The following is a 23794-nucleotide window of genomic DNA, read 5'->3' as shown; positions in this document are numbered from 1 at the left end:
CTTCAGGGCTGGTTCATTCCATCCTGAGGGGACACACCACCGTCTGAATTGGGTGCAATACTCCTCCGCAGGGAGATGGCCCTGAACCAGTGCCCTAAGAGCTGTCTCGGCTACCAGGGCCCTGTCTGGTTCGTCATAGAGGGTACCCAGGGCCTGAAAAAAAACCTCCACAGAAGTTAGACAACTGGCCCCAGGAGGTAACGAAGATGCCCAGTCCTGGGGATCACCCTGTACTAGAGAAATGATAATCCCCACGCGTTGGCTCTCGGGACCGGAGGACACGGGGCGCAAACGGAAGTAGAGTTTGCAATTCTCCTTAAAGGAGAGAAACCTCTTCCGGTCTCCAGAAAAGGGTTCTGGGAGCTTGATCTGGGGTTCAAAATATGGACTGGAGGACAGAGGAGTGGAAGAACCTTGCCCTAACTCACAAGAACGGAGTTTCTCTCCTAGCTCCTGCACCCTCTGTGTCAAGTTAGAGACATGGTCAGTCAGGGTAGTAAGAGGATTCATGATACAGTGGTTATTGGGCCTGTTAATCTGTAACGGTCACGTCCACACACACACAGGGGGAAGGGTAGTGACCACTGCGCTCCACCCTCACCCCTGGCCCTGCCTACTTGCCTCACGAGTCCTGATGACAGGGGACAACTGGACGGCAGTCCCTAACTTAGGATATGTGCAGGGAAGACAGACAAGACAAAATACGGAACATGAACGGACCGGGTCAGAACCAAGAGAGCTACGCAGTACAACGGATAAAGCAAAGAATGGTCAGGAGAAGCCGGGGTCAAATACCAGGAGAGTAGAGAAGTACAAGAGGAGTCCTAAGAGAGTAGTCAGGTGGGAGCCGAGGTCACAATTCCAGGATGTATGCGCAGTACAGGAGGAGCAGGCAGAGGATCGTCAGGGAACAGGATCAGGTAAATATTCAGTAGTCCAACAAATAGCCAGGAACCTAGAAATTAACAGGCAACCTGTAGCCAGCAGGCTGCCTGTATTTATAGTGGGGAGTGAGGGTCATGTGATGTGGCCAGCGTCACATGACCGACAGACCAACCAGTCGAGCAACGAGTGATCAGCTCGGCGCTCAAGGCAGACTAGGAGCAGGGAGCCACCCAGCTAGTAAAGCTGCCCTGGGAATGAGGTCAAACACAGAACCTCATTCCAAAAGCTAAGAAACAGTTCTGCGGGCAATGGGGGACCGAGTACACCTTCGGAACCCCGTGACAGTTAGTGAAATGTTGCCTCCTGCTAACACGTTCCGTATCAGGTGGTGGTGCAGTTAGCTGTGGTGTGGAGACAAAACTTTTCCACATCTCTGCCATGCTAACCCTGCCCTCAGAGGAGCTGGCCGTGACACAGCTGCGTTGGCGACCTCTTGCTCCTCCTCTGCCTTCGACTTGGGCTTCCACTTGTTCCCCTGTGACATTTGGGAATGCTCTCAGTAGCGCGTCTACCAACGTGCGCTTGTACTCGCGCATCTTCCTATCACGCTCCAGTGCAGGAAGTAAGGTGGGCACATTGTCTTTCTACCGGGGATCCAGCAGGGTGGCAACCCAGTAGTCCGCACACGTTAAAATGTGGGCAACTCTGCTGTCATTGCGCAGGCACTGCAGCATGTAGTCGCTCATGTGTGCCAGGCTGCCCAGAGGTAAGGACAAGCTGTCCTCTGTGTGAGGCGTATCGTCATCCTCCTGCATTTCCCCCCAGTCACGCATCAGTGATGGGCCCGAGCTGCGTTGGGTGCCACCCCGCTGTGAACATGCTTCATCCTCATCCTCCTCATCCTCGTCCTCCTCGTCCTCCAGTAGTGGGCCCTGTCTGGCCACATTTGTACCTGGCCTCTGCTGTTGCAAAAAACCTCCCTCTGATTCACTTCTAAGAGACTGGCCTGAAAGTGCTAAAAATGACCCCTCTTCCTCTTCCTCCTGGGCCACCTCCTCTTCCATCATCGCCCTAAGTGTTTTCTCAAGGAGACATAGAAGTGGTATTGTAACGCTGATAACGGCGTCATCGCCACTGGCCATGTTGGTGGAGTACTCGAAACAGCGCAACAGGGCACACAGGTCTCGCATGGAGGCTTAGTCATTGGTGGTGAAGTGGTGCTGTTCCGCAGTGCGACTGACCCGTGCGTGCTGCAGCTGAAACTCCACTATGGCCTGCTGCTGCTTGCACAGTGTGTCCAGCATGTGCAAGGTGGAGTTCCACTTGGTGGGCACGTCGCATATGAGGTGGTGAGCGGGAAGGCCGAAGTTACGCTGTAGCGCAGACAGGCGAGCAGCGGCAGGATGTGAACGCCGGAAGCGCGAACAGACGGCCCGCACTTTATGCAGCAGCTCTGACATGTCGGGGTAGTTGTGAATGAACTTCTGCACCACCAAATTCAGCACATGCGCCAGGCAAGGGATGTGCGTCAAACCGGCTAGTCCCAGAGCTGCAACAAGATTTCGCCCATTATCGCACACCACCAGGCCAGGCTTGAGGCTCACCGGCAGCAAACACTCGTCGGTCTGTTGTTCTATACCCCGCCACAACTCCTGTGCGGTGTGGGGCCTGTCCCCCAAACATATGAGTTTCAGAATGGCCTGCTGACGTTTACCCCGGGCTGTGCTGAAGTTTGTGGTGAAGGTGTGTGGCTGACTGGATGAGCAGGTGGAAGAAGAGGAGGAGGAAGCCGAGTAGGAGGAGGAGGCAACAGGAGGCAAAGAATGTTGCCCTGCGATCCTTGGCGGCGGAAGGACGTGCGCCAAACAGCTCTTCGCCTGGGGCCCAGCCGCCACTACATTTACCCAGTGTGCAGTTAGGGAGATATAGCGTCCCTGGCCGTGCTTACTGGTCCACGTATCTGTGGTTAGGTGGACCTTGCCACAGATGGCGTTGCGCAGTGCACACTTGATTTTATCGGATACTTGGTTGTGCAGGGAAGGCACGGCTCTCTTGGAGAAGTAGTGGCGGCTGGGAACAACATACTGTGGGACAGCAAGCGACATGAGCTGTTTGAAGCTGTCTGTGTCCACCAGCCTGAATGACAGCATTTCATAGGCCAGTAGTTTAGAAATGCTGCCATTCAGGGCCAGGGATCGAGGGTGGCTAGATGGGAATTTATGCTTTCTCTCAAATGTTTGTGAGATGGAGAGCTGAACGCTGCTGTGTGACATGGTTGAGATGCTTGGTGACGGAGGTGGAGGTGTTGGTGGTACATCCTCTATTTGCTGGGCAGCAGGTGCCAACGTTCCTCCAGAGGCGGAGGAAGAGGCCGAGGCGGCAGCAGCAGAAGAGGTAGCAGGGGGAGCCTGAGTGAGTTCCTTGTTTTTAAGTTGTTTACTCCACTGCAGTTCATGCTTTGCATGCAGGTGCCTGGTCCTGCAGGTTGTGCTAAGGTTCAGAACGTTAATGCCTCGCTTCAGGCTCTGATGGCACAGCGTGCAAAACACTCGGGTCTTGTCGTCAGCATATTGTTTGAAGAACTGCCACGCCAGGGAACTCCTTGAAGCTGCCTTTGGGGTGCTCGGTCCCAGATGGCGGTGGCTAGTAGCAGACGGACTCTCTTGGCGGTGGGTGTTCTGCTTTTGCCCACTGCTCCCTCTTTTGCTACGCTGTTGGCTCGGTCTCACCACTGCCTCTTCCTCTGAATTCTGAAAGTCAGTGGCACGACCTTTATTCCATGTGGGGTCTAGGACTTTATCGTCCCCTGCATCGTCTTCCACCCAGTCTTCCTCCCTGACCTCCTGTTCAGTTGGCACACTGCAGAAAGACGCAGCAGTTGGCACCTGTGTTTCGTCATCATCAGAGACGTGCTGAGGTGGTATTCCCATGTCCTCATCATTAGGAAACATAAGTGGTTGTGCGTTAGTGCATTCTATCTCTTCCACCCCTGGGGAAGGGCTAGGTGGATGCCCTTGGGAAACCCTGCCAGCAGAGTCTTCAAACAGCATAAGAGACTGCTGCATAACTTGAGGCTCAGACAGTTTCCCTGATATGCATGGGGGTGATATGGCAGACTGATGGGCTTGGTTTTCATGCGCCATCTGTGCTCTTTCTGCAGAAGACTGGGTGGGAGATAATGTGAACTTGCTGGATCCACTGTCGGCCACCCAATTGACTAATGCCTTTACCTGCTCAGGCCTTACCATCCTTAGAACGGCATTGGGCCCCACCAAATATCGCTGTAAATTCTGGCGGCTACTGGGACCTGAGGTAGTTGGTTCACTAGGACGTGTGGCTGTGGCAGAATGGCCACGTCCTCTCCATGCACCAGAGTGTCCACTAACACCACCACGACCATGTTCGCGTCCGCGTCCCTTACTAGATGTTTTCCTCATTGTTACCGTTCACCACAATAAGAAAAAAATATTTGGCCCAATGTATTGAATTCAAATTCAGGCCTTTTTTTACAGGCACCTAACACTATCTGGCTATCTATTTAGGTACCGTATTACACTAATACAGGCACAGCAGTAACGACAGATTTAGCTGAATATAAATTGTAGGCCTAATATTTAGGCGCTGGATGACAGGTATCCCTTTTACGGACAGAATTAGACTTGGAAATGCACGGTAGCGTGTGAAGTTATTGAGGATGACCCTATCCGCACCTTCAATCTAATATACCCTTTTATGGATAGATTTAACCTTGGCCTGATAGAGCAGAATCCACAAATTTAGGGAATTACTAAGTTGGGAATTGTATTTCAACCCAGAACAAAAACTGTGCTTTGGCAGACACTAAATAGATTGACCAACCACAGCAGTAACAACAGATTTAGCTGAATATAAGTTGTAGGCCTAGTATTTAGGCGCTGGATGACAGGTATCCCTTTTATGGACAGAATTAGACTTGGAAATGCACGGTAGCGTCTGAAGTTATTGAGGATGACCCTATCCACACCTTCAATCTAATATACCCTTTTATGGATAGATTTAACCTTGGCCTGATAGAGCAGAAACCACAAATTTAGGGAATTACTAAGTTGGGAATTGTATTTCAACCCAGAACAAAAACTGTGCTTTGGCAGACAGCAGACAGTATTACAATTGGCTAGCCACAGCTGAAACACCAGATTTAGGGTACTGCTATTTTGGCAATTGTATTTTACCCCTCAATAAAATAGCAAGCACAGCCAAGCCCCTGATGTAGGATATAGCAAAAAAAAACAACACACTATTGATGGTTAAAAATGGACTTGGTGGCAGGTTGTGCTGGCGCACCACAAGACACAAAATGGCCGCCGATCACCCCAGAAAAAAGTGACTGAAAAACGCTCTGGGCAGCCTTAAAACAGTGAGCAATTAAATAGCAGAGGTTGTATGATACACAGCTGTATATCGATCACTTCAGTAAATAAATCCCTGCCTAATCTCGCCCTAACAGCAGCAGCTGCATCCTCTCCCTACACTGATCAGAAAAGAGTGACATGCGGCGCTACAGGACTCCAGCTTAAATAGAGGCTGGGTCACATGCTGCACTGGCCAATCACAGCCATGCCAATGTGATGGCCTCTTGGGGCAAATAGTATGACGCTTGTTGATTGGCTGCTTTGCAGCCTTTCAAAAAGCGCCAAGAAAGCACCGAACCCGAACCCGGACTTTTACGAAAATGTTCGGGTTCGGGTCCGTGTCACGGACACCCCAAAATTCGGTACGAACCCGAACTATACAGTTCGGGTTCGCTCATCCCTACTGCTGAGCTGACTCTCTAAAACATTAGCGGCGAATGCCTGCTGCTGATCTGACCATGGAAAAAATTATGGGTGAGGGCCTGCTGCTGAGCTGACCATCGAAAAAAAAAAAATATGGTTGAGGGCCTGCTGATGAGCTGACCCTCTAAAATATTAGGAGCCTAATAAGATTGTTGATATGATAGAGGACGAGGAGTACAAGAAAAGGAAGATTGAACCATACAGTGCCTTGCAAAAGTATTCACCCCCCTTGAATTTTTTCGTATTTTGTTACATTACAGTCTTAAGTTCAATGTTTTGTTAATCTGAATTTTATGTGATGGATCAGAACAAAATAGTCAAAGTTGGTGAAGTGAAATGAGAAAAATATATAAATGAAACTAAAGTAGAAAACAGTAAATTGTCATGTGCATATTGTGGCAATGTGAACTGTAAAATGCATGGGAAAGTCCCTGAAGGGGGTTATATCTCTCCCAGGTTCCTCAACTGTAGTGATGAGCGGGAGGTGCCATATTCGATTTCGCGATAATTCACGAATATTCGATTGAATATTCGTCTTATATTCGTTGAAATTGAGTATTCGTCATTATTCTATTTAGCGTGATTAATATGCGATTTAATTATTCGCGTATTGCGATTTTAACTGTATAAGGCAACTTTCCTATTGGTTGTCCGTATGTTTTTTACGGATCCACGGATACATGGATCGGATCCGCAAAACACATACGGACGTCTGAATGGAGCCTTACAGGGGGGTGATCAATGACAGGGGGGTGATCAGGGAGTCTATAATGGATGATCACCCCCCTGTCATTGATCACCCCCCTGTAAGGCTCCATTCAGACGTCCATATGTGTTTTGCGGATCCGATCCATGTATCCGTGGATCCGTAAAAAACATACAGACGTCTGAATGGAGCCTTACAAGGGGGTGAGCAATGACAGGGGGGTGATCAGGAAGTCTATATGGGGTGATCAGGGGTGATCAGGGGTTAATAAGGGGTTAATAAGTGTCAGGGGGGGGTGTAGTGTAGTGGTGTTTGGTGCTACCTATTACTGAGCTGCCTGTGTCCTCTGGTGGTCGATCCAAGCAAAAGAGACCACCAGAGAATCAGGTAGCAGGTATATTAGACGCTGTTAGCAAAACAGCGTCTAATATACCTGTCAGGGGTTAAAAAAATCGCATCTCGAGCCTGCCAGCGAATAATCGGCGCTGGCAGGCTGGAGATCCACTCGCTTACCTTCCGATCCTGTGAATGCGCGCGCCTGTGTGCGCGCGTTCACAGGAAATCTCGCGTCTCGCGAGATGACGCATATATGCGTGACTCTGCGATCCTGCGTTAGGCGGTCCGGAGGCGGTTAAATGCTAAATCTATGGTAAAACACATGTTTTACAGTTTTGTGTTTAATCCACCCCCCTCCAAAAATGTATTTCTGTAAAAATTGGAAAAAATAAAGACATGAGCTGCTATGAGGTTTGTAGCAGCTGCAATCGTGCTAGCAGACACAGCCAGCATCAGCTCCTCATTTCACACTCCCTGGATGACAGCTTTCCCGGCCTGTCCCTATTCTACACACCCAATTCTACTTTTTTGTAATGCTAGCCTTTTCCTTCACTGGCAGTAGAATGCAAGGTTTATTGATTTCAGACTGTCCCCGACTCTCTACGATCGATTTTCTGGCAGACATTGCTACACCCAACCACCCTCGTTCACAGCCCAGCACAGAATAAAATTCTGGTTGTTCCTTTGGGACACCTCCCTGGTTGCTGCAGCAGCACTAATTTGCTTATCCAGGATGTCTGTCGGCTCAAGAGCCAATTAGAGCAAGCCCCCTCCCCCCCACTTCCTTTCAGGGTCATGTAAGCATCCTTATTCTTACTCTCTATTGCTTTTTCCCACTGACATGTGCAGTAAAATGGTCCGAAACAAACCTGAAAAGGTTTGGGTTCATCTGACGGCTGAAATTTTGCAAGGTTCTCCTTAAATAAACCCTAAATATATTAGGCTTTGCCTTTGTATTTTATGTTTACCAACATTTTTTAACTAATGAGCTAGATTAAGACTAATGTCAAAATACAAGTATAGAATACTTGAGAGTAGATACACCATTGATATTTTTCAATATGTATCTGCTATAGCACCTACTGCTGCCTTTTGTCTCCCTCACAATGATCACAGCTGATAAAGTTTAAGCTCTTGTATTTGGACATAGTCTTTAAAGACATGATTTTCTTCTGCATTTGGTGATGGTAATGTGGGTACTCACTGCTTAGGCCTTTTAGCAGTAATATTGTAATAAACGAATAGTTTAAATGTGATATGTTTATTATCCTATTCCTCTGACTGTTCTATGTAATTCTGAAGCACATAACAAAATCATAAATTCTAATTAAAGCATGATATAAACTAAGCCACAAGAGCCACAGCATCATTGACTTGATGTTCTAAATATCTGTCAATATCATTACATCACAATAGGCTATTAGGCACATGAGCATGAGCATGTTTTAGAATACACAGAAGAAAAACCTGGAAAAAAGTCACTCTTTATCAGTGTGCAGAAAGCTTTCACTAAGTTGAAATTTGTCACAAGAGCAGAACAGAACAAAAAACTTTACGTTTCTTTGTTAACACAGAAAAGAGTTTTTATTATTGACCGCTATACAATGACCTCATAAGCTGAACTTAAAGGGAACCTGTCATGTGGATATATGATTATTATCTAACTAATTATATACAATCATTAACTACTAAAAAGTACTTTAGATGTATTGACTTACTGGTTTGACAGATGGTTACTTCATAATATATATACAAACTTGCCACATGCCGTATGCTAATGAGTTAATTGGAGTCCAGTGTGACATCATTGAGTCCAGCGTTTATTTAATTAACAGCTATAGTTACTCCCCTGCCCACCTGCTGCTGATTCATATGGAAAATAACTGTCAATCAGCAGCAGGTGGGCGGGGAGAGTCAGGAGCTCATGAATATTCAGGACTCATCATTATGAGCTGGAGCTTTTCAATACAAGATGTTGGCAGATTGACTGGGTCAATTAAAGAAAGTGACCCAGCATTTTGCTAAGAGAATCAGTCACTTATTTATATTGCCCTTAGTTAGGACACCATAAAACTGGTGACAGGTTCCCTTTAACCCTTATGACAGATTTCTAATTTTAGGTTTATATGCATGCCCATTTCATTGCTCAAACTATGAAAACGGTTTCAAATTCTCTCTACTTTCATAAAAAATATAGACAGAAACTAAGAACTACTGTACGATATCTATGTTAATAGCACACATTTTTTTGAGCTAAAGCTTGGCTTTTGAAGCCCTTTGAAAATGAGGCCCTAAGAGCAAAGGAACAATAAAATGATTGTGAATGGACACTGGTAATTAAAGAGGACCTTTCACCATAATAAAACCTCTAAACTATCTATACAGATGTGTACAGCGGCGCCCAGGGATCTCCCTGCACTTACTGTTATCCCCGGGCGCCGCTCCGTTCTCCGGTTATAGCCTCCGGTATCTTCATAGTTAGGCTCCACCCAGGGGAACCTGACGCAGTCTCTTTCTCCTATGCTGTAGCGCTGGCCAATCGCAGCGCTCAGCTCATAGCCTGAGAGGTTTTTTTTTCTCTCAGGCTATGAGCTGAGCCCTGCGATTGGCCAGCGCTACAGCATGGAAGAATGAGACGCCGGCAGGTTCCCCTGGGTGGAGCCTAACTATGAAGATACCGGAGGCTATAACCGGAGAACTGGAGCGGCGCCCGGGGATAACAGTGAGTGCAGGGAGATCCCTGGGTGCCGCTCTACGCGTCTGTATAGTTAGTTTAGATGTTTTATTATGGTGAAAGGTCCTCTTTAACCGCCTCTGGACCGCCTAACGCAGGATCGCGTTCCGGAGGCGGCAGCTGCAGGCACAGTCACGCATATATGCGCCATCTCGCGAGACGCGAGATGACGTGCTTAGCCGGCCCGCAATGCCGGGCCGGCAAAAGTTAGAGGGGGGTCACGTCATCAGCTTGCCAGCCAATGATCGTGGCTGGCAAGCTGATGATTTTTAAAAAATCGAATCAGAAGCCAGTTAACACATTATATTTGTAAATATGATGTGTTAAATAGCTTCCCTGCTCCTCTGCTGGTCCTTTTCGTCGGTTGGTTCCAGCAGAGGAGCAGACATCACTGTGAGTACCCACCAACACTACACTTAGCCCCAGATCACCCCACATCACCCCAATTAACCCCTTGATCACCCCTTGATCGCCCCTGTCAATCACCTAGTGAAAGGAAAAAAGTGATCAGTGTAAACTGTCACTTTTTTTTTCACTAGTATTGACTGTTAGGTTTTAGGATAGTTTAGGTCCCTTGGTTAGGTAGTTTAGCGTCAGTTAGCGCCCAGCCCACCGCACCGCAGTCACTTATTCGCTGATTAGCGTATCGCTAATCAGCATTTGTACTTTTATAGTATCTGTAAGTGATCAAAACTGATCACAGTCAGATCTATAATAGTATTAGTGTCACCTTAGTTCGCCCTCCACCCAAAACGCAGTGTTTGCCCGATCAGGCCTGATCGGTCGTTTACACGTGCGTTCACCCACGCCCGCCCCGCCGCAGTGACAAAAAATTTATTTATTTTTGATCACTGCACAATCACTTTCCAAGCGCTGAGGCGATAAAAAAAAAATCAGTTTTGATATTTTTTATCAATCGCAGCGGCCCCCGGTACTTCGCTAGCCTCCCATTTGTAAGACAGGCTTGCTTTTTTTCTTGGGTAGTCTCAGGGAATACCCCTAAAATTAGTAGTCCAAATGTCAAACAGGGGGTATTCTTCTGAAGAGGCCTATAGGCTTCTGATCCAGTCGGATGAGGAATGGGAACCCTCATCTGATGAATCTAGCGGGTCAGAATGTGAACCTGTAGAAAGCAGTGGCAATCTGACCCAAAGTTCGGATGAGGAGGTTGAGGTCCCTGATAGCACCAGGCGTACCCGGCCCCGTGTCGCTAGACCACAGGTTGCGCAGGATCCGCTTCAAGAGCAGCAGAGTGGGGCTGGTGCTGTCGGATCACGTGGTGAGGCATACATCAGCAGCGCAGCCCTCCCTGGACCTAGTACCAATACTGCCGTACAACATGGTGAAGTGGCGAGCACCAGAAGGGCAGTTGAAGCTGGTACGGTGGCACGTGCAATAGTTACCCTGTCGCAGCCACCGCACAGACAGGCCCGTAGACCCCCTAGAGTCCCTGAGGTGCTGGCAAATCCTGATTGGTAGTCCCCAACTTCAGCCGCACCATGAGTTCCCCCTTTCACCGCCCAGTCTGGAGTTCGGGTTGAGACAGCTCAGATTGGTTCGGCCCTGGGATTTTTTGAGCTGTTCTTGACTGCGGAGCTCTTGGACTTAGTCGTGGCAGAAACAAATCGGTATGCCACTCAATTTATATCCGCCAACCCGGGAAGCTTTTATGTCATGTCCAGCCTTTCCGGTGGAAACCAGTCCAAGTTTCCGAATTAAAAATTTTTCTGGGCCTTCTCCTCAACATGGGTCTAACCAAAAAGCATGAATTGCGGTCATATTGGTCCACGAACCCGATTCATCACATGCCCATGTTCTCTGCTGCTATGTCCAGGGCAGGATTTGAGGCCATCCTGCGTTTCCTGCACTTTAGCGACAACACCACCTCCCATCCCAGAGGCCACCCAGCTTTTGACCGGCTCCACAAAATTCGGCCCCTGATAGACCACTTCAACCAGAAATTTGCAGATTTGTATACCCCTGAGCAAAACATCTGCGTAGAGTCCCTAATACATTTTACCGGGCGCCTTGGCTTCAAACAATACATCCCAAGCAAGCGCCCCCGGTATGGGGTCAAATTGTATAAGCTCTGTGAAAGAGCCACAGGCTATACCCACAAATTTCGGATCTATGAGGGAAAAGATCAGACCCTGGAGCCGGTCGGTTGCCCTAACTACCTGGGGAGCAGTGGGAAGACAGTCTGGGACTTGGTGTCACCCTTATTTGGCAAGGGGTACCATCTTTATGTGGACAATTTCTACACAAGTGTGGCCCTCTTCAGGCATTTGTTCCTAGAACAGATTGGCTGCTGTGGCACAGCGCGAACTAGTCGTGCGGGCTTCCCCCAACGGCTCGGTACCACCCGTCTTGCAAGGGGGGAGAGGGCTGCCTTGTGTAACGAAGAACTGCTCGCGGTGAAATGGAGAGACAAGCGTGACGTTTACATGCTCTCCTCCATTCACGCAGACACGACAATACAAATTGAGCGAGCAACCAGTGTCATTGAAAAGCCCCTCTGTGTCCATGACTATAATTTGCTCATGGGAGGGGTGGACTTCAATGACCAGATGTTGTCTCTGTATTTAGTTTCCCGACGCACCAGACGCTGGTATAAGAAGGTGTCTGTATATTTAATTCAATTGGCTGCATAGTTTTGTTCTTTACAGTAAGGTTGGGAGAACACGATACTTCCTCAAATTTCAGGAAGAGATGATCGAGAACCTCCTGTATCCAGGAGGTTCTGTGGCCCCATCCACCAGTGTAGTTAGCCGTCTACACGAGCGACATTTCCCCAGTGTCGTTGCCGGTACCTCAACCCAACCGTCACCCCGAAAAAGATGTCGTGTCTGTAGCAGGAGTGGAATAAGGCGTGACACCGGCTATTTCTGTCCTGACTGCCCTGACCACCCTGCCCTATGCTTTGGAGAGTGTTTCCGGAAGTACCACACACAGGTACACTTAGCATAGGGATTGCATCTCACAGGACAGGTACACAGGGCTATTAGGGCCCTTTCACTCACAGCTGCTGCAAACCTCTCCTTTCACCTGGGATAAAGTGCATAATGTACTTCGCCACATCTTTGGGCGATTTGCACATTGCACATTGTCCCATGGGGAAGGAGAGGTTTGTCCTATAAAAGGTAAAAAAACAAAAAAAAAAAAAAACACTAGTAAGCAAAAAAGTTAACTTTCAGTTCAAAAAGTTAAATAAAGTTTATATGTTCTGTCCAAAAGTTATTATAAAGTTAATAAAATGTATTGCGTTGCGGCCTTTTTTTTTTTTTACCTTCCAGGTGGACCAACCGATCGACTAGCTGCAGCACTGATGTGCATTTTGACAGAAGCATCGCGCTGCTGTCAGATTACACACAAGTCGGTGTATGCGGCGCTGCAAGACGAGATTTCTCCTCTGCAGTAAAAGATATGTTTGCCGAGGCATATGAGCTGAGGAGGCGGCGGTGTTCACATGCTTTGGCAAACACTTTGTATATATATAAAAAAAATAAAAATCCCGGCAATGATTTATTCATCCACATCGATTGATGTAAATGGAGAAATCTGGTTTGCCAGGGCATACGGGCTAAGTGGGTATGGATGTTGGGCGGAGCTCCTATGTCCTGGCAGACGCCTTTCCCCTCCTTTTTTATTTTTGGCAGAGATTTTTTCCTCCACATTGTTCAATGCGAATGAAGAAATCTGTGCCGTTCATTTTTTCTTTCAGCCCAGAGGCTGAACGGAAAAAAAAAATCTCATTACCCGTATGCTCAATATAAGGAGAATAGCAGAAACTCCTAATGCTGGCCATACATGTAATGATTGTGGAGACCCTCAAATGCCAGGGCAGTACAAACACCCCACAAATAACACCATTTTGGAAAGAAGACACCCCAAGGTATTCGCTGAGGGGCATATTGAGTCCATGAAAGATTGAAATTTATGTCTCAAGTTAGCGGAAAGGGAGACTTTGTGAGAAAAAAACAAAAAAAATAAATTTCCGCTAACTTGTGCCAACATTTTTTTTTTTTCTATGAACTCCGCATGCCCCTCATTGAATACCTTGGGGTGTCTTCTTTCCAAAATTGGGTCACATGTGGGGTATTTATACTACCCTGGCTTTTTAGGGGCCCTAAAGCGTGAGAAGAAGTCTGGGATCGAAATGTCTAAAAATGTGTCACGAGGGTATCAAGAGCCACGTCTGACTCCGTTATACCCGGGGTCAGGAGGTCGCAGCGGGTGGCTGCTCGCTCTATATCTAAAGATCACGTTGTTTCCTAGTGATTGTTTTCTGTGTTTGCCTTGCTATCCTTTTTGTCTCAATCAGGGTTCCGTAGCTTCTCCTCCTCAGCTGTTTCTTGTCTGCCACTCCCAACCTCCTTATATTCTCCCCTCACACTTCTCTAGTTGCCAGTTATAGAGCTTCCTGCCTGGACATCTATACTGACCCACTGGAGTTGTGAATCCTGGTTGTCGTTCCAGAGTGCTACCCTCCGGATCCCTGTTGGGCTTCTTGTTGTCTCCTGTTGTCGCCCACCTGGGATTATATGTTGAGTTTGTATTGTCTGTCCTTCCCTTGGTGTTTTCCTTTAGAGCTAGTGGTGCGAACTAGTGTTCCCACCGCCCTGTTCACTATCTAGGGCTCAGCTTAGGGAAAGCCAGGGCTTTAGGCACGTGATCGGCGTACGGGTGAGGAACCCGTCTAGGGACGTCAGGGCAGCCAGGTGCCAGCCGCTAGGTGAGTCAGAGGTCACCACCTTCCCTCTCACTTGGGCAGGGCCTTCCTTGTTCCCTCCTCTGTGTCACGTATGTGATAGTCACGCCGACCGTGATATTATAACTGGCCTTTACTTTTTGAGAAAAAATAAAGAAAAAATAAAAAAAAATCTTTTGTTGTTTTTTGTTCTCTACTTAGAATCCTATATGGATCCTATTGCTGCCTTGGCAAAACAGCTTCAAGGCCTGTCTTTGGAGGTGGCAGGATTGAGGTCGTCTGTCCTCCAACAACAGCAGCAAATGCAGCAGACCGCACCCCCAGCGGTTGCTATGGGTAACCAGGTTGTTACAGAACCCAAGGTTGTTCTTCCTGACAGATTTTCTGGGGGAAGGGACAAATTTACGACGTTCCGTGAGGCCTGCAAATTATACTTTAAGTTGCGCCCTTACTCCTCAGGTAATGAAGAACAGCGGGTAGGGATTGTCATTTCCCTGCTTCAGGGGGATCCGCAATCCTGGGCGTTCTCGTTACCCCCTGGTTCCCAGGCTCTCCGGTCAGTGGAGGGATTTTTTGGGGCTTTGGGTCTCATATATGATGACCCTGACCGAGTCGCCCTGGCTGAGTCGAAGTTACGGAGACTCCTACAGGGAGATCGGTCAGCAGAGGAATATTGCTCAGAGTTCCGTAGGTGGGCTACGGATACTCAGTGGAACGACCCGGCTCTCAGGAGTCAGTTCTGCTCTGGGTTATCTGAAAGGGTTAAGGATGCACTGGCGCTGTATGAGACCCCCCTTTCCCTTAATGCTGTTATGTCCCTCTCTATCAGAATAGATAGGCGTCTTAGGGAGAGATCGAAAATTCCTGAGCAATTGGTTCCCTCTCCAAAGCAACAATTAGTCTGTACTGACTTAGATGAGCCTATGCAGCTAGGCGGAACTTCTCGTCAGGTCCGTCCTCCTGAGGTTCGCCGTAGGGGGGGGGCTTGTTTTTTCTGTGGGGGAAAGGGTCATTTCATTAATGTCTGTCCCTCCTTTCTCAAAAACAAAAGACCGTCGGAAAACTACTAACCCCAGGCTGTGCGGAGGATATCAGCCGGGGGGTATACGTTTCCTCCATACGAACATCTCAATTTGTGTTACCAGCGGTTATTGTTTTTGGTGTTAAGACGGAGTCTATTTCTTTTTTTCTAGACAGTGGAGCAGGGGTAAATTTAATAGATGCCCATTTTGCCCGCACTATGGGTTTGTCTCTCTGTACGCTGCAGAGACCTATTCCCGTATTCACTATAGATTCGGCTCCTCTGTCTCAGAGAAACCTCACCCACATTGTTCATAATTTACACCTTCGGGTAGGGGACCACCATAATGAGTGTCTTTCTTGTTACGTTCTGGAGGGCCTTCCCTCTCCTGTGATATTGGGTCTTCCCTGGTTGGTAGCGCACAATCCAGTGGTGGATTGGCAGGCCAGGGAGATATTGGAGTGGAGTGAGCATTGCAGAGAGAATTGCTTAAATAACAATTGCTTAATCGCCTCCATAGCTTCCCTACCTACATTTATTTCGGACTTTGAGGACGTTTTTTCTGAAAAGGGTTGTCAGAAGCTACCACCTCATCGTCCTTATGATTGCCCGGTTAACCTGATTCCCGGTGCAAAATTACCCAAGTCCAGGTTGTATAATCTTTCGGGTCCCGAGAGACAAGCCATGAAAGATTATATCTCCGAGAGTCTGGCTAAGGGACACATCAGACCCTCTTCTTCACCCGTGGCTGCAGGGTTTTTCTTTGTTAAAAAGAAAGATGGGGCCTGCGTCCTTGCCTAGATTTCCGTGAGCTAAACCAGATAACCATCCGAGACCCATACCCTCTTCCTCTCATTCCTGACCTTTTTAATCAGATTGCGGGTGCTAGGTGGTTCTCCAAACTTGATCTTAGGGGGGCCTACAATCTGATTCGTATCAGGGAAGGGGATGAGTGGAAGACAGCTTTTAACACCCCTGAGGGGCATTATGAAAATCTAGTTATGCCTTTCGGTCTGACCAATGCCCCCGCTGTCTTCCAACATTTCGTTAATGATATTTTTAGTCATCTCATCGGCAGGTTTGTAGTCATATACCTAGATGATATCTTAATTTATTCGGCTGATCTGAAAACACATGAGGTGCATGTCAGGCAAGTACTGCAGGTCCTATGGACGAATAAATTATATGCGAAAATTGAAAAATGTGTCTTCGCCGTTCAGGAAATACAGTTCCTGGGATATCTATTATCTGCTTCAGGTTTCTGTATGGATCCTGGGAAGGTCCAGGCAATTTTAGATTGGGATCTTCCTGAGAACCTTAAAGCCCTACAACGGTTTTTGGGTTTCTCAAATTTCTATAGAAAGTTCATTAAAAATTATTCAGTGATCGTTAAACCCCTTACCGACATGACTAGAAAGGGGACTGATTTTTCCAAATGGTCTGACGCCACTAAAAATGCATTTTCCTCTCTAAAAGAGAGGTTTACCTCGGCACCTGTTCTAATTCAACCTGATGTCTCCCAGCCTTTTATTGTTGAGGTAGATGTGTCAGAGGTGGGAGTGGGGGCTGTATTGTCTCAGGGTCCGTCTCCTGGCAAATGGCGCCCTTGCGCTTTCTTTTCCAAAAAATTATCTTCTGCAGAGAAGAACTATGATGTTGGAAATAGGGAACTGTTGGCGATTAAACTGGCGCTTGAAGAGTGGCGTCACTTCTTAGAGGGAGCAATCCACCCCGTCACGGTGATTACGGATCACAAAAACCTTCTGTACCTAGAATCGGCTAAGCGTCTCACCCCTAGACAAGCTAGGTGGTCGCTATTCTTTACCAGATTTAACTTTGTAATCACCTATCGTCCTGGGGCAAAAAATACCAAGGCAGACGCGTTATCTCGTAGTTTCCCTGGAGGGGGTGATGTTAGTGATCCGGTACCTATTTTACAAAGAGGAGTGGTTGTCTCTGCTGTACACTCTGTTCTAGAGGGAAAGGTGTTAGAGGCCCAGGGGGACGCCCCGGCCTCTTGCCCCTCAGAGAAATTGTTTGTACCGTTAAACCTGCGTCTTGAATTATTAAAAGAACATCATAATTCGGCACTTGCTGGGCACCCGGGTAGTAAAGCAACCTTGGAGCTATTATCTCGTCGTTTTTGGTGGCCAAGGTTGCGTCAGGATGTAATGGATTTCGTGTCTACTTGCTCTACTTGTGCACGCGCGAAAGTCTCTCATACACGTCCAGCAGGGTCTTTATTGCCACTTTTTATCCCCAATAGGCCATGGACACATCTGTCAATGGATTTCATCACTGACTTACCGTTGTCTGCGGGTAAAACAGTTATTTTGGTAGTAGTAGACAGGTTTAGCAAAATGGTACACTTTATTGCGCTACCCGCACTTCCTAATGCTAAAACTCTTGCTCAGGTGTTTATCAGTGAAATCGTGAAGCTTCACAGGGTCCCTTCCGATGTGGTTTCGGATCGGGGAACCCAGTTTATTTCTAAGTTTTGGAAAGCTTTTTGTTCCCGTTTGGGGGTACACTTGTCCTTTTCCTCAGCTTTCCATCCTCAGTCGAATGGACAGACTGAGCGTACCAACCAAAACCTAGAAACATATTTAAGGTGTTTTGTGTCTGAAAACCAAGAGTTGTGGTCATCATATTTACCGTTAGCTGAGTTTGCCATAAATAATCATTATCAGGAGTCCACTGGCAAGTCACCATTCCTTGGTGCATACGGTTTTCATCCCCAATTTTGTACTTTCAAAGAGGGGGGGTCTTCTGGGGTTCCCGAAGAGGAAAGGTTTTCCTCATCTCTTTCATCGGTATGGCAGAAGGTGCAAGTTAACTTGAAAAAGATGAGTGGTAAATATAAATGCATGGCCGATAAGAAACGGTCGCCAGGTCCGGACCTAGGGGTGAATGACTATGTGTGGTTGTCTACTAGAAATATTAAGTTGAAGGTTCCCTCTTGGAAACTGGGCCCTAGGTTCATTGGTCCTTATAAAATAGTAGCCGTCATTAACCCTGTGGCTTTTCGCCTGGAGCTACCTCAGACTTTTAAGATCCATAACGTCTTCCATAAATCGTTACTCAAGAAGTATGTTCCACCTCTAGAACCATCACCGCTGCCACCTCCTCCTGTTATTGTGGATGGTAATCTGGAGTTTCAAATAGCCAGAATTGTTGATTCTCGTCGGGTCCGCCGCTCTCTTCAGTATCTGGTGCATTGGAGGGGTTACGGTCCCGAGGAAAGAATGTGGGTTCCAGCGTCAGAGGTAAACGCCAACAGGTTAATTCAGACTTTCCATGCCTCTCATCCTGAGAGACCTGGTCCTGAGTGTCCGGAGGCCCCTCGTGAATGGGGGGGTACTGTCACGAGGGTATCAAGAGCCACCTCTGACTCAGTTATACCCGGGGTCAGGAGGTCGCAGCGGGTGGCTGCGCGCTCTATATCTAAAGATCACGTTGTTTCTTAGTGATTGTTTTCTGTGTTTGCCTTGCTATCCTTTTTGTCTCAATCAGGGATCCGTAGCTTCTCCTCCTCAGCTGTTTCTTGTCTGCCACTCCCAACCTCCTTATATTCTCCCCTCACACTTCTCTAGTTGCCAGTTATAGAGCTTCCTGCCTGGACATCTATACTGACCCACTGGAGTTGTGAATCCTGGTTGTCGTTCAAGAGTGCTACCCTCTGGATCCCTGTTGGGCTTCTTGTTGTCTCCTGTTGTCGCCCACCTGGGATTATATGTTGAGTTTGTATTGTCTGTCCTTCCCTTGGTGTTTTCCTTTAGAGCTAGTGGTGCGGACTAGTGTTCCCACCGCCCTGTTCACTATCTAGGGCTCAGCTTAGGAAAAGCCAGGGCTTTAGGCACGTGATCGGCGTACGGGTGAGGAACCCGTCTAGGGACGTCAGGGCAGCCAGGTGCCAGCCGCTAGGTGAGTCAGGGGTCACCACCTTCCCTCTCACTTGGGCAGGGCCTTCCTTGTTCCCTCCTCTGTGTCACGTATGTGATAGTCACGCCGACCGTGATAAAATGCCCTCCTAAAAGGAATTTGGGCACCTTTGCGCATCTAGGCTGCAACAAAGTGTCACACATGTGGTATCGCCGTACTCAGGAGAAGTTGGGGAATGTGTTTTGGGGTGTCATTTTACATATACCCATGCTGGGTGAGAGAAATATCTTGGTCAAATGCCAACTTTGTATACAAAAATGGGAAAAGTTGTCTTTTGCGAGTTCCTAGAATTTTTTATTTTTTGTCACAAGTTAGCGGAAAATGCTGATTTTTATTTTATTTTAATTTTTCTTACAAAATCTCATATTCCACTAACTTGTGACAAAAAATAAAAACTTCCATGAACTCATTATGCCCATCACGAAATACCTTGGGATGTCTTCCTTCCAAAATGGGGTCACTTGTGGGGTAGTTATACTGCCCTGGCATTCTAGGGGCCCTAATGTGTGGTAAGTAGTTTGAAATCAAAATCTGTAAAAAATGCCCTGTGAAATCCGAAAGGTGCTCTTTGGAATGTGGGCTCCTTTGCCCACCTAGTCTGCAAAAAAGTGTCACACATCTGGTATTGCCGTACTCAGGAGAAGTTGGGCAATGTGTTTTGGGGTATCATTTTACATATACCCATGCTGGGTGAGATAAATATCTCGGTCAAATGCCAACTTTGTATAAAAAAATGGGAAAAGTTGTCTTTTGCCAAGATATTTCTCTCACCCAGTTTGTCTGCGCCTGCGCCGATGACGTCACATCTACACCCGGCGCAGGCGCATTGAGGATGGAGCGGCCGAGTGAGTGGCCGCCTCTCAGTGCGCCTGCGCAGATTGAAGATAGGTACGGCCGCGGCGCAGGCGCCAGATATTGAATGAAAACAGGCAGGGCCAGCACAGAACGATTCCGTTCCTTGGCCCTGTCAATCAACAAGCGGAGGGGGCGTCATTACGATCGGAGGATGCGGCTGCTACCAGCAAGTAGCCGCCCTACTTGCTGGTAGCAAGGTAATTTACATATTATAAAAATCGTTTTTTAGCAAATTCTACTGAACGAAAATCATTAATTAGCTTTTGTATGCTGAGATCGCAGTGTAGGGATTATTAGTAAAGAAAAAAAACCAAAACGGTTTAATGGGGTGACAGAAGCCCTTTAATACATTTGGTGCCTTTAACTAAAGTGAATATGGATAAGACTGGTGCATAAGATGTACATTTTCACACACCCAGAGACCATTACACTATTTTAAACCTGGAGAAACATGCTTGTAGTTGTATTGAAGGGTTTAAGCAATGAATAGAATTGATCACTTGAGCAAAAGAAAAAAAAAGAACTATACATGCTACATAGTAAACAAAGAAAGGTCAGTGTCATTTGCACTGCATGCATCTACATCAGCAGGACCACATGTATAAAAGGTCTTCCACTCTTATCATTGCACAGAGCATAGCCCCTACAGCACAGGTACAGCAAAGATGGTTAAGGTAAGTGGTATTTAAATCAGGCCACATTTTAAAGCATGCTACTCTATGGTGAATGTGTGCCACTTATTCTATATATTCTAATATGAACCAAAGCTTGGGTTATCCTGCCAGTGGACATATGTATATCACTGTATTCTGTCATGTTGAAATTTTTTATTTACTTATCTATTCTTAAAATGCATGAAAAAAGAGTATCTGAAGTATCCAAACTTTTATACAAATTTATTTCAAAATGCCATAACTCATTTTTTAATATGTATTTATCAATTTTATTGTTTTGATGCAGAAAGAGGCACCCAAAGTTCATGGTGCATATAGCGCTTTGTATGTACGGTATGCAGTGTACAGATTCCACAGGAATCGATGCTACAGCAAGCTCAGTACAGGCAGGAGCAGAGGCACAAGCAGGAGCACTGCCTAGCACATCGCTAAAAGCCCTGATCTGCTATACCAGGATTTAGTTGAGCAGAGTGGGCACATGCAGCAGTTCATGAATAACACATTGCTGCTCGTGGATGTACCCTCTCCGCTCAGCTAAATGCTCTGCATAGAATTTCACCTGTGTGCTATACCAGGATTTAGCTGGGTGGAGCAGGGACAGACAGGAGCAGCGATCTGCTAGGCAGATCGACTGCCTGTGCATGGTCCACTTAGCTAAATGCTCTACATAACACATCAGTACAGGAAACCCTGCATGGATGTGCTATGCCAGGATTTAGTTCAGTGGAGTGGGTACAAGCAGTAGCTCTGCATGACATATCACTGCCCCTGCCTGCATATAAAAACCAGTGCAATTTATATTATTTGAGATTGTTCCAAAATTAGTATGTGACATTTAAGATCCACTGAACTTTTAAGTTGTTTTTTTCATTAATATTTCTGCAGATTATCTTCTACGAGGGCAAAAATTTTCAGGGTCGCTCTTATGAGTGCATCTCTGAGTCCTCAGATCTGTCTTCATATTTCAACCATTGCAATTCTATCCGAGTAGAAAACGGAAACTGGATCCTGTATGAATACCCCAACTACAGAGGACATCAGTATTTTCTTAGAAAAGGGGAATATCCCGATTTCCACCAATGGCTGGGTTACAATGATTTCATCAGATCCTGCCGTTTGACTCCACAGGTAAATATAGTTATCATTTCAATAATAGGATCTGTATTGTATGACCCACAGGGATGTGAACATTATTTTGGCTATTCATGCTTTCCTCTATATTTCAATATGTGTGATACTTTTTACTTTCAGACCTTAATACAAAATTTAGTGAAAAATAGACCTGAAAAAACACAAAGTTTTTAAAGGGGTTGTGCAAGAACAGGTGTGTTTTGGCAACCCCCAACTTGGCTGGACCGGTAAAGGGAAGATTACATACCTGCTTACTGGTGCTGGCTCCTCACTTTTTCTCCTCCAAGCCTGCGATGCTCAGCTGGGTTCCCATGCTGTAAACATCTGGTTTGACGTCGCAACAGCAGAAATCTGCTCCTTCTATATCATGACCAAAGGTCACATGAAACAATGGAATCCAGTCTCCGCCACAGCCAATTGGCTGCGAAGATGTAAAATCAGACCCCCCTCTATTCTTGCACAACCCCTTTTTTTTATGGAGGAGCGGCAAAAACTTTTTTAAAGACTATATAAATGAAATTTGTCAACAAGCTAAATGTATTAAACAGAGGTGTTGTTTTATGGAACACACCTTTTTACATCATGAGAGTCACTGATTTTAAACTTACTGTATGTTTTTCTAAAACACAGCATCGAGGACCATTCAGGCTTAGAGTCTATGAAAAAGAAGATTTCAAAGGTCAGATGATGGAGTTCACTGAAGATTGTCCTCATGTCCATGAGCAATTCCACTACAATGACATCTACTCCTGCCAGGTGCTTGATGGGTACTGGATGTTCTATGAGGAGCCCAACTACAAGGGACGTCAGTATTACCTGAGACCTGCAGAATACAAGAGATACAGCGACTGGGGAGCTTTTAGTCCTAGGATTGGTTCTTTCAGACGAGTTCAATATCTGCATTAATATACAGTATTTTGGCTTATACAAAAATGTATTAATAAATAGGTGACTACACAAGGCAAAACCATTGTATGCTTACTATGTAACACTAAAAAATATACATATATACACTTATTAAAAACTCTTACCATTGTAATAACAATGAAAAACTATAAAGAGGTTGTCCGGTCTGAAAATCTAAATTCTATTTCTGTGCTCCTAACACCCCTCACCTTCCATACTTATGCCCCCAATACCTGATTTTCATGTCTGAGCTTTTCTTCCCCCCTGCAATACATCAGATTATCCTGGCAGATCTGTTTACTGGGACATCCTAAAACATTTAATGTAAAAATGGCTTACTGTAGCTTAATGTACCATAATGTGCCTAAACCTCAATCAATTGCCTTGAAACTTTGCACAATCTAAGATCTCAGCTTCCAAACCCTATCCTGGAAGTTTCTTAGATTTTGGTTACCCACAAGGCAAATGAGTGACATTAAGCTTGTTTTTTGGGGAGCTAAATGTGGCTTAACGTCCAAAAAAAAAATTAGGCTACTTTCACACTCGCGTTTGGTGCGGATCCGTCATGGATCTGCACAGACAGATCCATTTAGATAATACAAATGTCTGCATTTGTTCAGAATGGATCCGTTTGTATTATCTTTAACATTGCCAAGACGGATCCGTCTTGAACACCACTGAAAATCAATGGAGGATGAATCCGTTTTCTATTGTGTCATAGAAAACGGATCCGTCCCCATTGACTTACATTGTGTGTCAGAATGGATCCGTTTGGCTCAGTTTTGTCAGACGGACACCAAAACGCCTGCAAGCAGCGTTTTGGTGTACGCCGCCAAAGCGCAATGGAGACGGAACGGAGGCAAAATGAGGCAAACTGATGCATTCTGAGCAGATCCTTTTCCATTCAGAATGCATTAGGGCAAAACTGATCTGTTTTGGACTGCTTATGAGAGCCCTGAACGGATCTTACAAACGGAAAGCCAAAACGCCAGTGTGAAAGTAGCCTTACACATAAAGAAGGGCATCATACACACCCTTGAAAAATTATGATTGATGGCCTGCTGGTGACCCTCAAAAACATT

At 46.4% G+C, this 23794-nt stretch overlaps 1 protein-coding gene across 2 annotated transcripts; it reads left to right on the top strand.

The window, feature by feature from the left end:
- Nucleotides 1-19879: 19879 nt before the first annotated feature.
- Nucleotides 19880-22712, top strand: LOC121007665 (gamma-crystallin 1-like). 2 transcript variants are annotated; one of them, XM_040439764.1, is made up of 3 exons: nt 19880-19888; nt 21561-21803; nt 22437-22712. In XM_040439764.1, exons 1-3 carry the CDS (start codon nt 19880-19882, stop codon nt 22710-22712), a joined length of 528 nt encoding a protein of 175 aa, XP_040295698.1. The 2 variants fall into 2 exon arrangements, with proteins under 2 accessions (XP_040295698.1, XP_040295697.1); XM_040439763.1 differs by having other exon boundaries at nt 21561-21812.
- Nucleotides 22713-23794: the final 1082 nt, after the last annotated feature.

The sequence above is a fragment of the Bufo bufo genome, chromosome 7 (assembly GCF_905171765.1).
Source record: "Bufo bufo chromosome 7, aBufBuf1.1, whole genome shotgun sequence".
Taxonomy (NCBI): Eukaryota; Metazoa; Chordata; class Amphibia; order Anura; family Bufonidae; genus Bufo; species Bufo bufo.
This window is presented reverse-complemented; position numbering and strand designations above follow the sequence as displayed.